The following is a 16,359-nucleotide window of genomic DNA, read 5'->3' on the forward strand; positions in this document are numbered from 1 at the left end:
AATTTAATTGACTGCCATTTACCTTTGTGAGGACTCAAGCAAAGTGTTGAATATTCTAGCACTGTCTGCAGCTTGTCTTCCCTTTTGCTTACTAAATCCCTTTACTCTCCTCTGTTTTCTTCTTAGTTCTGACATTTTAACAGAACTTTTCTTTGACATCTCCAACTGAAATACATTTCACATCAAAATCCTTCTGAATTTATTAGTCTAAATTTTTGTTATCCCTTTGTACCAGTCCTCAAACACATGCAAATTTTTCCAGATATCATACAATTCCTTTTTTATTTTTGGATATTTGGAGATTTCCTGATACAGGCACATAATGTCCCTCTCTGCTCTCTGCTCCTTAACTCTTTAAACAAGTTTTGTCATTATATATTTAGAACAGTTTGTTTCAAAAGTTTCCGGTTCAGGTAACATCTTTAATTCCTCGCATTATGTTCTCAGAAGGTCTCAGTCTCAGCTCCCTAGGTTGTGCCAAAGTTGTTTTCCCAATTACCCAATAGCAAAGGCTGCTATTTCATTATAACTTTCATCCCCAATTTATTTCCCACCTTTGGTTTTTCGGTCAGTTCCTTCCTGACACTTGATTATGAAATACTGCTTTCCCATAACCAAAGTCCTACCTTCCTGAAACCAGAAGTTTGTACTCAAGACTGACAATCTGATCACTTGGTCTGTCTGTACCCTGACACATGGATTCTTATAATCAAAACGTTATATGGATAGTAAAAATCCACGTTTATTACCTGGCCTTTGGATGGTCCTGATGATAGCTCAAAGAATTCTTTATCTGTCTCCTCTTCCGATTTTCTGCTTCACGTAAGATCCTGAGCACAAAACAGTGTGTTCTTTCCCCTTTTGATCTTCACCCACAGATAGTGTACAAGCCTCTTTCCTCTCTTTTCCTGTTCTTTATTTGATGCTATTTTGTTGTATTACAAAGACTGTATCAAGTTTTCTTTTGTTGTAAAACAGGAAAATTCAAGCAAAAGGGTTTACTTACTTTTTACTTTTGCTTCAAAAACTCTTCTACTCATAGCCTTCCTCAAAGCTTTATATGATGTACATAAAAAACCTTATCCCCTTTCTGCAAGAGAAGAGAAAATGAGCTATCATACACTCCCTGCCTGGCAAGACAGAAACCCCCTCTTCTCCCTCATTTTTTTTCCATATAGTTTAAATTCTAGACAGACAGAAACAACAGAGAAACTGAAGATAAAAGGGCCTTCTGCAAGTCATCTAGTCCAACCTTTTGCTCAAAGCAGCGCAAAGTTCAGGTCACATTGCTCAGGATCTTGTCCTATCAAGTTTTGAATATCAACACAGATGGAGATGACAATGAAGACTTTTTAATTCTTTTTAATATAGTTATCTTGTATATGATTTGACATAATGCCACAATTGTTTTTGAATATATATTTTATGTATGTAATATGTTTTGTCTTCCTACTGAAGTTGACAGTGACTGGGAGAGCATCTGAAGTTTTTAGTTTTCTAGCTGTCTAAAACCTGTCTAAAACTCTAATTATATAAACTTGTTATGAGGTAGGGCAGGGAGAGAAAGTCCTGACAGGGCTGACATCTAGCCTTGGTTTATGATGAACACCTATCTTATCAACCTACTGTTAATAAACTCACTAAAACAATAAAGATCAAGATTTAATTTTAACTTGCTTTACTGGCCTGCTTTAGCAATGGCTAAAGGTGATAGCTTAGAAAAATATTAATCAGAGTCAGCTATTTAAAGTCAGACCAGTTTTTTGGCAGTTCCTGCAGGAAAGTTCATCTACCAGCCATCAACCATGAAGATTCTTAGGCACCTCCTGGTTTACCGAAGGCTCCTGCTCATTGTCCTCACCCCACTACTTTTACTTCCACTTCCACTTATCATCAAAACCAAAGTGAGTAACCTGCTTTGGGAGGTAATTATTTTGCACCTATATGTAGAGACTGAGATTCCCAGATCTTTTCAGAGATAGTGTCTGTTGGAAGGGACCTTGAATAAATTTATTTTGTTTCCATTTTGGGTTTAACTTCTTTTTTTGGTCAAAGGGTATTGGCACAGAATTGTAGAGAAGACAGGTTCAATGTAAAATTCTGTACTGGGTGCATAAGCTCTGAGTCAGATATTTGTTTTCTTGTTCAGAAATGTTTTTCCGATTTACCATCATCTAGATTACATTGAAAATCCTGTCTTTGCTATTACCTTTTGGACACTTTTAAACATCTCTGTATAATTGACAATGAACTGTCAGGAAGGGAGCTGCATTTACTTTTTTGTTTCATGAAGGATTTTAAGTTCATCACATATTGTGTTGGCTGATAGGAAATGATTGAAGTCAACGATCTGATAAATTTCCTCTGGTTCCTAAACAGAGAAAAGTCTATGGCAGGACATTTTAGTTTTTTTTCTCAGCCCCAGGGGCTGGCTGTGGGCAAAACCACTACAATTTGAAAGAAATTCTTCTGGCATTCACTAATTCTTGTGACAACTCCAAGCTGATGAAATAGTTATCCAAAGATGTTGTTTATGGTTCAATTTGTTATAGCTCTGATGTCAGTAGAATTCTCCTGTGATGCATTATCACGTGTATTATACATATCACGTATGACAATACATAAAAGTTAGTTTCAGAAGTCCTTGCATCACAGATAATGGTTACAGAGCAACGTGCTTCACACTCACATCACAGTTTCATAATTTCAGTTTCCTCTTCAAGAGGAAACTCACAGGAAATTCTTAGTGTGGTAGGACTTAAGTGAGATGAACATTTGCTAGGTGACTGTTGACATTTTCAAATTGTTTAATACATAAAAAAAACTTCTTTCAAAAAATAAATGATAGCTATAGCTGATTGGCTTTGATTTAACATTGTTTTACCAGTCAAAGGTTCCAAGAGCCACATCATTAAGCTTTCCCCTTTCCTAGAACAAATCACCTGTGCTGTTGTTGGGTAGTTTCACACCCTAACTAGTGTCACAAAAAGCTCCAAGCCATTTTCCTTAAAAGCATAAATATAAATCAAAAACACACAAAAGAAGCTTCTAGGATTATAGAAAAAACTAGACTTACTTCACCTCATTACATTGGGCTGTGGCTGCATTTTACAGGCAGAATTGAAAAAGATTCTCCTGGGCAAAAAAAAAAAAGAAAAAGAAAAAACTCTTGTTTTTCAGGAGTTTAAATAAAAGTCATTAAAATTACAAGTGTTAAAAACAACAGCTGTGTTTCTTGTCAGTCTTGCACAAAGCTCTTTTATTAGATTATATCTTTACCTTAATAATACTGATGACAAAACTTCATTGATTACAGGAGAGACAAAATTTGACTGTGAGTTATTCTAGAGGCTTAAAGGCTTGCTGGCATAGAGACTGTGTTTGTGATTTATGGTACTCCATGGCCTGAGAATGCTTCAGAATAACCTATATGATTAATTGTCCTTGAAGGATTAGGCAGCTGACTTTTTTCCTACCTTTCCTAAGTGGTAGAATTGAAATAATTTCACTATCTCTTAGGAAAAAAAAATAAAATTGGGAACTGCTGTATAGCCTATGTTTTATATCTTACCAGGATTGTCAATGTCACACAATAAGTACCCTAAATTCAGGTCCCTTGACTCCTACTTTTTCTGGGTGGGGGGAATCTCTCTATTGACATAGCTGTGATTTTTTCCCCTGGATGATCAACTCATATTTTTGTTGGTACCTTTTGTATTCTAGGAAGCAGAATGTGCATACACATTGTTTGTAGTTGCCATCTTTTGGCTAACAGAAGCTTTGCCACTGGCTGTTTCAGCTTTGCTCCCTGCCATTATGTTCCCATTTTTTGGTATAATGGGATCCAAGCAGGTAAATCTTTTTTTTTCTCTCATTTATATTGTGGATATCAAGGATCAAAACTTCAAAGAAGGAAATGCATAATGTTGAAACCTGTCAGGCTAATCCATGGAGTGCCAATCACAGTAGTTCTGCCTCAAGACTTGCTTACATGCTTTGTCCTCAGGACTTGTTCATATTTCTCTAACACTTTTTTCTATATTACGTTTCAGTGCTAAGATGCCAGTCAACAGGAAAATGCTAGTTAGATATAAAATATCTTAAGGTTACAAAGGTGAGATGTCACACTAATGACCCCACGCAAAATGCTGAGTGCAACCCCATGTGCAAAATACATCATGTCAAAGTGATGACATCACAGATACTCATACTCTACTTTTAAAGTTGTTATTGTATTTGTTGAATAGATGACAAAAGCAATAAAAGCAACATTTCATTGGTTATTTAGTCCATTAAATTGATAATACCAAGTACTAACAGAAATTCAGCATTTAGTTAAAAAAAAAGGTTGTTTTTTCATTTGTTTTTTTATGGTTGGTTGGATTTTTTGGGTCTTGTTTGTTTTTTTGTTGTTTTTTTATTTCAGGTGGCATCTGCTTATTTTAAAGACTTTCATCTGCTGCTGATTGGAGTAATTTGTTTGGCAACATCAACAGAAAAATGGAATTTGCACAAAAGAGTGGCCTTAAGAATGGTGATGCTGGTGGGTGTCAACCCTGCATGGTATGTGCTAAACAATGTCTTAAGGACAATACTCCTTGTGGAAATCTATGTATTCCAGAAATAGTTGCCTAGTGCTTTTTCAGTAAAAGAAATTCAGACTTTCTTTTCTACTCAGAGTAGATATTTGACTTGATATGATTGATTTGCAGGTGACACTTTAGTATTTTGCTGAGCTCCTAATTGAAAGTTTCCCTGTAGTGATTCAGTTCATAAGGATCCTTCTGGACAAAAAGAATGGTTAATTTGTGAATAATATAGGGGTTCTTTTTTCTTGATGGTGTTTGGAACATTCATATCCAACACCTTCAACATGAAAACTGGTTTATGCTGATTATTAATTTTTATTTCAATAGTGTTTTCAAAATTCTGGACGTTCCTATTCAAAATTCTGGACATTCATACAAGAAGAGCTCAAATACACAGTGAGGAAAAAAAAAATCACAAAACTAAACATGTGATGGGGAAGGAAAAACACACTAAGCACAATGTTTTTACTTATGTTTTTTTCCTTTGTCTATATATGAAAAAAAATGTCAAAGGAGAAGAACTTCCCCATCTGGATAAGGTGATGAGGGAAACGGAATCACGCTCTCTGCTTACCCACTATCATCATATATCTTATGAAGTGAAAACTCTTTGCTTGCTTTACAAACTTGCAGAAAAGGTTTAGGCCCACAGATTCACCTGTCAGCACACCAGTAAGGCTGCAGATAAAGTCTGTAGAGCAAATTTGACTTTACAGAATACATAATGCTCGTGACTCCTTGCCAGGACGCAGAAAATGACAGGAACCAAATCGTCAGAAAACCAGAAACCCCAGGTCTAAAAAATGAGATGCCTCTTAGGTGGTCTAACTAATAAAACCCCATGGAAATGCTGGATTATTTCTTTTCCTCAATGATTTGTCTGACCTAATTTTAAATATCAGATGTATTTTGTTTAGATGCTGCATCTTTTGATAGCTGGTAGCTTCCTGTTTTGACAAAATGCTCCTTACAATCCTGTTCTGCTTCCCTCCATTATCTTTGGTTGTATTCTTGAGCTATGTAGATTTAGTTGTTTTAACTTCTATTTTGTTAATCACTCCTAAATTCTCACCTTTTGGCCAAAATCTTGAAAGGGAGAACACAGGTGGGTGATGTGCCATGCTAAACTGAACATTGCTGGGGAACTTGCTGTGGGCAATCTAACCTGCAGCCAGCTACAGAGGAGACCTAGAGTAACTCCTGAGATTAGCTCAGTTGGTTAGAGCAGGGTGCTAATAATGCCACAGCCATGGGTTTGATCCCTGTATGGGCCATTCACTTGAGTTGGACTTGATGATTCTTGCGGGTCCCTTCCAACTCAGAATAGGCTGTGAAACTCCACAGACAGCATCGTAACCCTGAGGAAGCAGTATCCTTCATAACTAGCTCATCACATTTCCTGATCATGGCAAAGGGATAACAAGATTATGATAAGATGATCTTTGGAGGAGAGAATCTACCCACCTTTCAGCATCTGCTGCTCCCTGGGGGTACCCATGGCAGTGGTGGTGCTTTTCTCTGCACCAGCCATCCTCCGCTGCTCACAGCAGGCCCTGATCAGCCCGTGTACATTGCAGACTCACCCTGCCCAAGGCAGAGATACCACTGGCGGAGACTTCTGCATTAGAGGTCATAATAGGGGTGCAGCAGTGAAAGTAGAATAGCAGGAGACTTCTGGATTTTGCATTATGCATTCTTCTGGAGAAGCAAATATATATCAGAAATAGAGTGGCCAGCAGGACCACGGCAGTGATCCAGTCCTCCTGTGCTCAGCACTGGTGAGGCCAAACCTCAAATCCTGCGTTCAGTTTTGGGCCCCTCACTGCAAGACAGACATTGGGGCGCTGGAGTACCTGAAAGAAGGTTGTAATCAGGTGGGGGTCAATCTCAGGTGTTTAATGGTAATGACTGCACCTTGGAACAGGAAGTCAAAATGACTATTCGCATTCACAACTCCAAGAAATGCAATAAAATGACATTGCGGCCTGTATTCTAAATTTACAGTCCAGATATGACATGAAATGTTTGATTTTTCAGTCATTGATACAATTCAGTGTATTGCATCAGTGCAGTCAGGAATTGCACTGCACAGATGCAATTCCTACTTGTAGTAAACTTAGAAAAAGTTACACCAAGATCAGACTAAGGCATTTTAATGACCTTCCCTTTCTCTTTTAATATCAAAGAAAATGTTTATTGAAGCGTCAATAATCCCTGTGTCTGGCTTGGTGTTCTGATTAAGAACTAAGTACCACTTACTGAATTGTTAATATTTCTTCCCACAACAACTGGATTTGTATCTAGAGGACTTACAGCCTAAGAGATAGCTCCAGGGGTTTGACCTGGATTGTACAGTACAAGATTAATAGCATCAGCACTATAGCAATTTTACCTCTCATTTGAATTCATGACATGTATGGTGCTCTTTCTTCAAAGATGATTCAAATACAGTATAATCTGTAAATAAACATTATTGCTTCTGCTTCAATTTACAAGATATTTGAACCTTTAACACTGAAATATGGTAATTTCAGTGTCTTTGATCAAGATCATTTTAATTTGTAAACTTCATCAAAAATCAGTTACAAACTTTAAATGTTTAGTGTTTCAAGCTTCATGTTGAAAAAGTTTTCCATTTATATTAAATAGACTGGTGATAGGAGGTTTCTCTGTAGCAGTCACAGACTCTTCTCTCTTATTCCAGGCTTATGCTGGGTTTCATGGTTAGCTGTGCTTTCTTGTCGATGTGGCTCAGCAACACCTCTGCTGCTGCCATGGTGATGCCAATTGTAGAGGCTGTAGCTCAGCAGATCATCAGAGCCGAAGCAGAAGCTGATGCATTGGAGATGTCTTGCTCTAATGGCTCCATCAACCCAGCACTGGAGCTGGATGGTAGGCACGCATTGCAGCTCCGGTCCTTGCCTGCCCTCACTCAGCAGTAACCAACACATGAAATACAATTAAACGGCTGGAGAAGTACTGTCATCATTGCATGCTTCATTGTGACGCTCCTCTTGGAATACCACGTGTGATCTCTCTCATGTTCACAAAGATTGATTAAAACTGACCAGGTGCAGAAGATGGCAGTTTCATGAGAGGAGGAGAGAAGGGGAAAGGCTGGCTTTTCAGTCTAGTAAAATGTCTGAAAAGAAATATGACTGCAAGCTATAGGTACACTGAGGGTTAAATGTTAGCACAAGAAAAGACCTCTTTTAAGGTAACGTTAGGAGAACAAACAAATCTAGACTGTTTTCCCACACAGTTGGATTATAAGTTAGACAGATTTCTCCTCGTTAAAAGATTCAGATTCTGGGCAATAGGAGTCATGAAGGAACAGGGCACAACTCAACTTTTTTTTCGGACTGGTACTTCCAAATGTATTCATGGGACAATGTGAAGTGATTGCATGGAATGGGACATGCTGATGGAGTCTTTCCAGTTTTGCTCCTTGAATTGCTTATTTATCTTTGCATCACTGTCTTACAGAAAACATTGGAGAATGTGAAAACACTGAGTGGAAAGAAAAACAAATTAATGGGTAATTGTTATTAGTTTACTAAATTCTACTCTAAGAATTCTTCAAAATAGAATATGTTTATTACAATACATGCCTTTTTTTTTCCAGATATAACAACAATGTGGCTAGTACTGTGTGCACAGTTGAAAATGAAAATGAAAAAGGAAAGGAACAGGTATTTAAGGTGTCTTTTTGTTACACAGTGTAATTTAGTTTTAACCTAAATCTCACTTCTCTGTGCTACACCTAACATGGCACAGGTAGCAATGAATCTAGTTTCATATGAATAAGAGATATATGTGTAGTCACACATATACGCATAGTTTGCTTATATAATCTTGTCATTAGTGGTTTTGTGCTCCCAGTGTACTGTACACAAGTTAAACCAACCTCACCAGAGTACAAAGCTGATATATATGATGTGTATATATATCAGTATATATAAGGGAAGTTCTGGTCTCAGCAGAGACTGAGACAGATCAGGAAAAGGACTTCAAAATTTGACTCTTCCACCTTTTCCTTCGTGTGAATAATTGCAATACCACTATAACAGCAAACCAAGTCGCACTGCTTACAGCTATATTGCCAGCAAATTGTCTGGCTCTTCTATGGCATCCTTGAATCCTATTTTTGTGCCTCATGATGAGCCCTTCATATATATTAATTGGTGTATACACTTTCTAAGCAGAACCTACCACCTGCTGAAGCAGAGAGAAAAGGCAGAAAGAACAAAAGCAATGGAATTCTCAAAGTGATGTGCTTATGTATTGCTTATTCTGCTACCATTGGAGGGCTGACCACCATCACAGGAACATCGACTAATCTGATTTTTAGTGAGCACTTCAACTCGTAAGAGACTATTTTATTTATATTCATTTTAATTCAGACTTCTAACATTATTCTTGAGTTCTCACATGGTTCCCCTAAAACACATTAGAAACTTTACCCTTTGATTTGATATTACTTGATCCTATTGCTTTTTAAAATTATTTGTTAAAGAGGGAAAATGAAATTGCATGGTTGTATTTGCTTTACACAGAGAAAAGTTATAAGTGATCTGCCAATGCATGCAAGAAGACAGTCATTCTTTGGTTAAGTAGTACTTTACAATTTGAGTAGCTGCATGGAAAAAGATAGGCTTGTCTGAGGAAGAGGGTGCTGCTTGGCATGAATAGGACAGGCACTATTAGGTTGTAAAGAACTGTTATTCATTTCTACTTGAAGCAGAGGTTAAGTTTGGGTCTGCTTAGCAAAGACCATCAGGAGACTTACAAAAGGCTAAGCATTGTTGAAATGAGGAATTTAAGTTCATTGATAAGTGAAAAAGAAAATAATTTGAAGCCAATCTGAAACTTGCATTCAATGGAACACCTTGTTTTGAGGTTTTCCAAAGCATTTTTTAATATTCCTTCTCATATTTTAGTAAAATTGCTTTGAAAAGAAAATCGCAGATTTCACTCCAAAGCTCTTGAAAAACCAATGGTTCTTGCTGAACCTTTTTTTTCCTGCAAACTATTTATTGCCAGAAGTATTCATACTCTAATTTTCAACTAGAATATAACAAAGTACTATCTTTTTGTTACCCTCCTCCCCGCTATTTTGTATTGCACATAGCAAAATGGTAAAGACCAGTTATTGATTGCATTTGTAGTGTTTTCATTTTCCAGAGAAAATAGGTCTAGAAAATAAACAGTTCAGTGTGTCCTGTCCATCCTTGCCTCAGGCAAGACCTTTAGCAGATAATCCAACAGCAGGTAATTCAACCAGGACTATATAATAGATAATTTTTAAAGATCATTTAAACTGATTGTTCTGTTTACCTGAGGAATATTTACTCTGGAGATGAAGAATACTCAACTGCAATATTCAGATTGCCAGAAATACACAAATATTCAGCCCTGTACAAAATTACTGTGGAACCTGACCACAATAAATTAACATATTGTAATGGACTTGAATTTTTAGCATAAAGTTTTTAAGACCTTGTTTTATTGCTTAATAAGAAATCATTGCACATGTTACAGGAAGGATCATAAACACTTTAGCAAGTTATGAAATGCTAAATTGTTATGCTTATGTAAGATTTTTTTCTATCTTGCAATTGTTAAATTCGAAAACTGATATGCCTAATCATGCAATAAAAGGTACATAGCCCTGTAATTAATAAATAATGTAACTGCACAATGATTTTATTGTTCCACTTTCACTATTTCATCATTATGTACAGCTGCAATTTAAAGCGTTACCTCAAGAAGAGGATTGGACTTTTGGTTTTGTCCCTCTTAGTACTCTATTTGCAATATGTGTAAGCATCATAGTAAGTATAGATCAGACCTAAAACGTGCACAGTACTTGAGAGAGCATTTATGATAAGCATTTACAGGCTCAAAAACCTATGTAACCATCAAAATTGTTTTCCTTCTAGCAAGACATGAAATACAAAAGGTTGGCTAATAATCAGAAATGATCATTAGACACTGTCTGGAAATTTTTATTTCCATTCTATCTGATTTTTTTGCGTCAAGGAGAAAGGCTGCTTAAGGATACTAGAATTTTCTCACTTTAGCATTAAGAGCTCACTCAGTAGAGTTGGAGGAGCTCAAAGGAAGAGTAATTTCTATTCACAAAGTAAATTGTGAAAAAGGCATTTGACTCTCTGGCATCTTTCACCTTCAAGAGTAAAATAATTTCTTTCAGAAAACTAGAGCTCATTTCTCCTTTTTTTATAAAATCACATGGCAGGGAGAGCTCTGGTTGAATGGCCCACATCTGTGAACAGTAGGTTGAGACAGCCTCAAAGAGACAAGGTGACTGGAGAGATAATCCAACTAGCAGATGAACATTCCTGGAAATTAGTAATAACAATTTTGATTTTAATCAGTTTTGCATTGCTTACAGAAGTTTTAAAAATACAAGTCTCCACTGTTGTCTTCTATGTTCATTGGAAGCTTTGTTATTTGAGTATATTTTCTTGTGCTAAAGTCTCATCTCATAGAACTGTTTTCTTTCAGATTCTGTTTCCTTGTAGTACTAATGGTCCTTAATGCTGATTGACAAGTGGCTCTCCCTTGCCTTCAGAACTCAGGTTAGACACACCTCAGTCTGAGTCAGATCTCTAGATCTGTTGCTGATCCAGTGATCGAATAACTGGCACACCTAGTTCCTGTAGTCATGTAGTTCACGAAGATAAGGAAAAGATTGGGAGGGCGAGGGAAGAGGATACCAGAGGACACCTCATGCTGCCAGCCAGAAACACTGTCTTGCAGCAGTGCGTTCTGGCACTTCTCACAAGTCTTCATTCCTTTGCAAAGCTGAACTGAGTAGGTTTTTTACTTTCATCCAGACGTTACCCAGGTTGCCAGTGCATCAATTTCGGATCCTGGTTTATCCTGTCCTTCCCCATCGCAGTTATTATTTTGCTGCTCTCCTGGGTCTGGCTCCAGTGGCTTTTTCTTGGGTTTGAGTAAGTAAATTGTATAATCAATAAGACTAAAGGTAACTGATATTTTGCACCAGGAGTACATGCTGCATCTAGGTTTAACAGGTTCAATAGGAAGAAAATGCAGCAACAGTGATTTCGTGTCCTTGATTTGTATGACAATCTCTGGGTGGAACAAGAATTTTCTGAAATAGAGATCCTTGACTATTTAGCTCAGTGTAAAAAGTCGGTATCAAAAATGAGTCATCATTAAATAGTGCATGTTTGCAAGACAGATGAACACATTTTGGTCTGACTGGAAGATTCACAGTCAGGAATACGCCCCTTTGGTGGAGTCAGGGATTGTTTTGAATACTTTACCAATATCTGAGTTATAAACTGAATTAGTATATTTGTAAATCTGAAGTAAAAAACTCCTACTTTTTCTAAGTTTATGTGTGGTGGTATGTAGGATTGTTGTTTTTCCACAGAGTTTGGGCTTTTATGGTTTTGAAGAGGACACGCTTCTTTTGGACTAATTCTTCAAAGCCTTGCTCTCCATAAGTTCACTAACATATGAGAACATATATTCTTTCCTTTTTCTTGATTGTCATTTTTCTTGATTGTTTTGTAATGTTCTTTTTATCACTGAAAAAGAGTCTAAGCCAGGAATGAAAACCTAGCTTGCAGCAAATATTCTGCAGGCTACTCATGTGATACAAACTGTTTCATTCTAAACCAAAGTAAAGCAGAGTCATACATGACTTTCATTAAATAGCCAGGTTATATATTTGATTATTTCAATTAGTCTCCATGATAAAAGTTTCATCCTTCCTGGGCAAATGAACTAGTCAAGAACAGGACACAGTTTGCTACAGCCTCTGTCAACCTCCCACTGGATTTTTTTAATTCTTATGTGATCAATTTGGAGTGTGATAATTAAATGGGAGATACTGCATTGCAAAGTGACATTTTTCCTTTTGTAAAGTGCTATTGGTAACTGCTATTAGAAAAGTTAGAGTTTTTGTTTTTCTTCTGTATACACTATTAGTTCATCATCCAATACTGCTGCTTTGCATTCCAGTTTTAAAAACATGTTCAAGTGCAACAAGAAGAAAACAGCGAGAGAAGAGGCCTCATCACGGGTGATTCAGGAGGAGTATAAGAAACTTGGACCAATGAGGTATCTCAAACTATAAATCTGCAAACAAGAGCTACTAAATACAACTGTGAATTTAGGAAAATTATAACTCATTCTGTTTCTGCTATAGCTACCCAGAAATTGTTACACTTGTCCTCTTCATTATAATGACCATTCTGTGGTTCACCAGAGATCCTGGATTCATCCCAGGGTGGTCTTCACTTTTCCCAAAGTAAGTGGTCTCTTTTGATACAGCAGCAAGAACTGTACTGTGTATTAACTACATACCTTCCTTTCTTTTCAATTTTCACAAATTAAAATATTTTCAATATTTCAGAAATATTCCAGGGTGAAGTTGTTGCAAATCTTTGTAGTGCATACTGTATAGACAAACTCTAGAGATTTCATATATGCATGTGTGCAGTAGCTGAAATGTATTAAACCCATTTCAGGATAAAATCAAGTGCTTCCTAAGAGGGATTATGACTAGGTTTTAGACTTAATCTGGTGAGGAAGAACACATAATGATTAATGTTACAGTATCCCATTTCCTCATCAAATGTGAAATTTCAATAATAAATCTTTGATTAGAATTTTTTGATCTCCTGCACTTAGTGACAGCCCCACTAGTATGCATACAGGCCAACATCCCCTGCTGCAGCAGCTCAAATTAATGCTATAAATTACTTTCTGTTCACACATAACTCCCACAACATCACAGTTCAACTAACCACCAAAAAGCCAAGCACTATTACATTGTTTTGCTTTCTGCTTCAAGTTCCCCAGGATCACCTGGATTTTTTTCCTTAAGTAATCAGTCAGTCTTATGGGAATTTATAATACTGTGATATCTCCCTTTCTCTTGCATACTTCCTGTAACTTCAATTCTTTTTTTTCTGTGATAAAGGTCTGAGTTTTGCTCTGGAGTGGTGGGAAGTAGTTGCAGGACTGGGACAAGGAGGATTTAGACCTGTTTAGGTCCTTATGGACTTAACATTTATTATGGGATGCCCCAAAGGCCAGTGCTGGACTAGGATGTAATTTTCAATTTTGTTTTCCTGTGTGTTTGTCATAAATGAAATGTGAACCCATATCCATCATGCTTTCTCTCTTTAAATATATTTCCACCATTCATGCACTTAAACACCTTCCCCAGTGCTCTTCCAGAAAGTCTGGGAGAGGATGTTACCAGGAATAATTGTAGCACTTCAAAGATATAAAGGGTAAAGCAAAATTATTTTGTGCAAAAATTGTCATTAAAAATCATATTAAAAACTAAGATTGTTTTAAAATTATTTACTTTTAAATATCAAAAAATTGCAAAAGAACATTTACCCTCTCCCCCATAACAACAGCAGAGCTGATGATCACTGTCTCATATGAAACACTGTATTCTTGAAGGGGGTTTGGAGTGTTGACCTAATCAAGCAATCAATCAGCTAGCTAAGCAATCAGGCTGGCTTGGCTTCTCTTTCTGCTTCATATTAACATTTAGTGCTCATTGAGCACTGTTTAAAGAGCTACATCTGATACTGAAAAACAGGCATTGTAAACAACCTTCCAAACATGGGACTTATGCCTCCAATTATTCTTTTCAGTCCAGAGAGCCACATATTCATATTTGAAGCTAGTTACCATTGTCTGAGGACCTTTTTCACTGGCAGGGAAATACAGAACATTCTCCAAATAAGCATGGTTACAGGTTCTTCACAGGGACATTACTTCATGGATGCCCTCTAAAGTTTTCCTTGGAAGGGAATGCAAGCACATGTCATGTCACATTAGGCTGAATCATATAATTGCGTTATAACATGCGTGAGGTAGTCTGAAGAGAAACAAAGCTTCTGTTACACCCTTTCAGAGGAAAGAAAGCATTTCTTACTATTCACAACTTGTGCATTTCTAGATAGCTTTCCTTTATTAATCCATTATATTAAGAGGCATAAACCCAGGCAATTAGGTTAATACTTTCTGAGCAACAGAAACTCAGCTAAGATACATGAGTGGGGTAAGGATCTAGGGCAGGTGCGACTGGGAGCAAGCCATCTTCTTCAAAAAAAAACCAAAACAAAGAAACACAATAAAGAAACAGGAAGAAGAAATCAAATCCCGGGAACTGTGTTTCTGTCACTGTGATGCAACATCTGTGGGCTTCTAGTAGTGCAATGAACTGTAGCTCATATCTCTTGCACACTTGCTCCTGAAGGCCCGTGCATACAAAATTGTTCAGTGTTCTGGATTTAGGGGCGCAGATAGGCATGCACACAATTTTCTTAAGTTTATGGCGTGGGAAACAAGTATAAAGAACTTGTCTCCACCCTTACAGAAATCTGATAGTACTTGCTTTCCATAGGATCATATCCTGCAGTCTCAAGCAGGCCTCAGGGAGTTCTGTCACCTGAAAAGAGCTTTGACCTCATGAAAAGTCACAATATCAGAGCTATGAGACTGTCCCACACCAGTGAGTGATTACCTGGGAATCATATCACTCTCCAGCTCTTACACCAGTATACCAGAAAGGCTTCTCTGATCCTTTATTCTAATATGCTGAAGGTCAGAAGAGCTACATTGCTCTGTGTGTTAAGCCCGGTAGATATTTATTTTACTAGAATATGAATTTCCAGAAAGAAACCAGTCTTGATGTAAGAGTGGCAAAGCCCATGTTCCTTGGATTTTGGAATTTACTCCTTTCCTTGATAGTCTATCCTGGTGGCTAAGTCATATCTAAACAAAACAGTCAAACTAAACAAAAACAAACTCACACCTGCTTTCTGTCTGACTATAACTTCCAGCTACCTGTTCTTGTTCGATTAAAAACTTTTCTGTGATTGCTGTTTTAAAAATATATGTATAAGGTAATCATATCTCTTTATAAGCTTTGTTTGACAAATTAAATTAAATACTCCAAGTTTTGCTTCAAAAAAAGAAATTCCTATCATTCTGATCACCCATGTTCATGTTCTCAGCCCCGTGTGCATCCTCACAAGTTACTGAATATCCCTTTAATGCAAATAATGATATTTTTGAAATCCCGGCAGAATACTCATATTTAATCATGATACCTTCCCACTTTTTAAGCTACTTTTTGTAATGTCAGCCAATTTTTAATCCACATTTGTGCTGTGTCAGTGCTGAGTAGAGCTCATTTTTAGCAGCTTCATCAGATGTCTTTCAAAAATAAATTACCTTTACCAGAAAAATTTGTAAATCTATTAAAGACTAATCCTTCCTTTGCTGTCTTGCCCTGTGCCTGTTACCTCCCCTGGGAGCAAACAGTAGGATGTTTGAATAAATATTGTATAACAATACAGAGAGCAGCACAGGCTAAAAATGCCTGTTTCCTCCCCATCTGTTGACAGCATAGGATCACATATCATTTCTGCTATAGCAGTTTCCTTCTATGTCCTGGCCTGATTCCAGGCTGTAGAGTATTAGCTTCAATTAGATGAGTTCCAGGGTGGCCTTTGGCCAAGTCTGTAGGAACCTTTTAAGAAACAGTCAAGCTCAACACTGGGCTGCAGCTGGTTACAGCTGATCTCTGCAAGGTGGGCTTCCCTCCCTCTTCCTTAGATTAATATAATGGCCAGTCTCTTCGCGAACGAAGAACCGGGGAAGGTCTTTCCACCTTCCAGCCTGCGCATTGGATTTTTTAGGTGAGACACAGTGTGCGCGGAACTGAGCCCACCCTTTAATC

The 16,359-nt window shown here is 37.3% G+C and overlaps 1 protein-coding gene across 2 annotated transcripts in view; it reads left to right on the forward strand.

Moving 5' to 3' along the window:
• The first annotated feature begins 1,785 nt into the window (after positions 1 to 1,785).
• SLC13A1 (solute carrier family 13 member 1) overlaps positions 1,786 to 16,359 on the forward strand; it is a 26,019-nt gene continuing 11,445 nt past the window's right edge. The window contains exons 1-10 of one of the 2 annotated variants that reach the window (XM_027894739.1): positions 1,786 to 1,904; positions 3,724 to 3,852; positions 4,427 to 4,563; positions 7,294 to 7,481; positions 8,076 to 8,127; positions 8,215 to 8,281; positions 8,792 to 8,955; positions 11,450 to 11,569; positions 12,609 to 12,707; positions 12,796 to 12,897. In XM_027894739.1, the coding sequence (XP_027750540.1) occupies positions 1,806 to 1,904; positions 3,724 to 3,852; positions 4,427 to 4,563; positions 7,294 to 7,481; positions 8,076 to 8,127; positions 8,215 to 8,281; positions 8,792 to 8,955; positions 11,450 to 11,569; positions 12,609 to 12,707; positions 12,796 to 12,897 (1,157 nt within the window). In that variant the 5' untranslated portion in view covers positions 1,786 to 1,805. The remainder of the gene's footprint in view (positions 1,905 to 3,723; positions 3,853 to 4,426; positions 4,564 to 7,293; positions 7,482 to 8,075; positions 8,128 to 8,214; positions 8,282 to 8,791; positions 8,956 to 11,449; positions 11,570 to 12,608; positions 12,708 to 12,795; positions 12,898 to 16,359) is intronic. The other variant, XM_027894740.1, reaches the window with a different exon arrangement.

The sequence above is a fragment of the Empidonax traillii genome, unplaced genomic scaffold, assembly GCF_003031625.1.
Source record: "Empidonax traillii isolate 1590-97213 ecotype Southwest subspecies unplaced genomic scaffold, ASM303162v1 scaffold441:size580623, whole genome shotgun sequence".
NCBI classification, from domain to species: domain Eukaryota; kingdom Metazoa; phylum Chordata; class Aves; order Passeriformes; family Tyrannidae; genus Empidonax; species Empidonax traillii.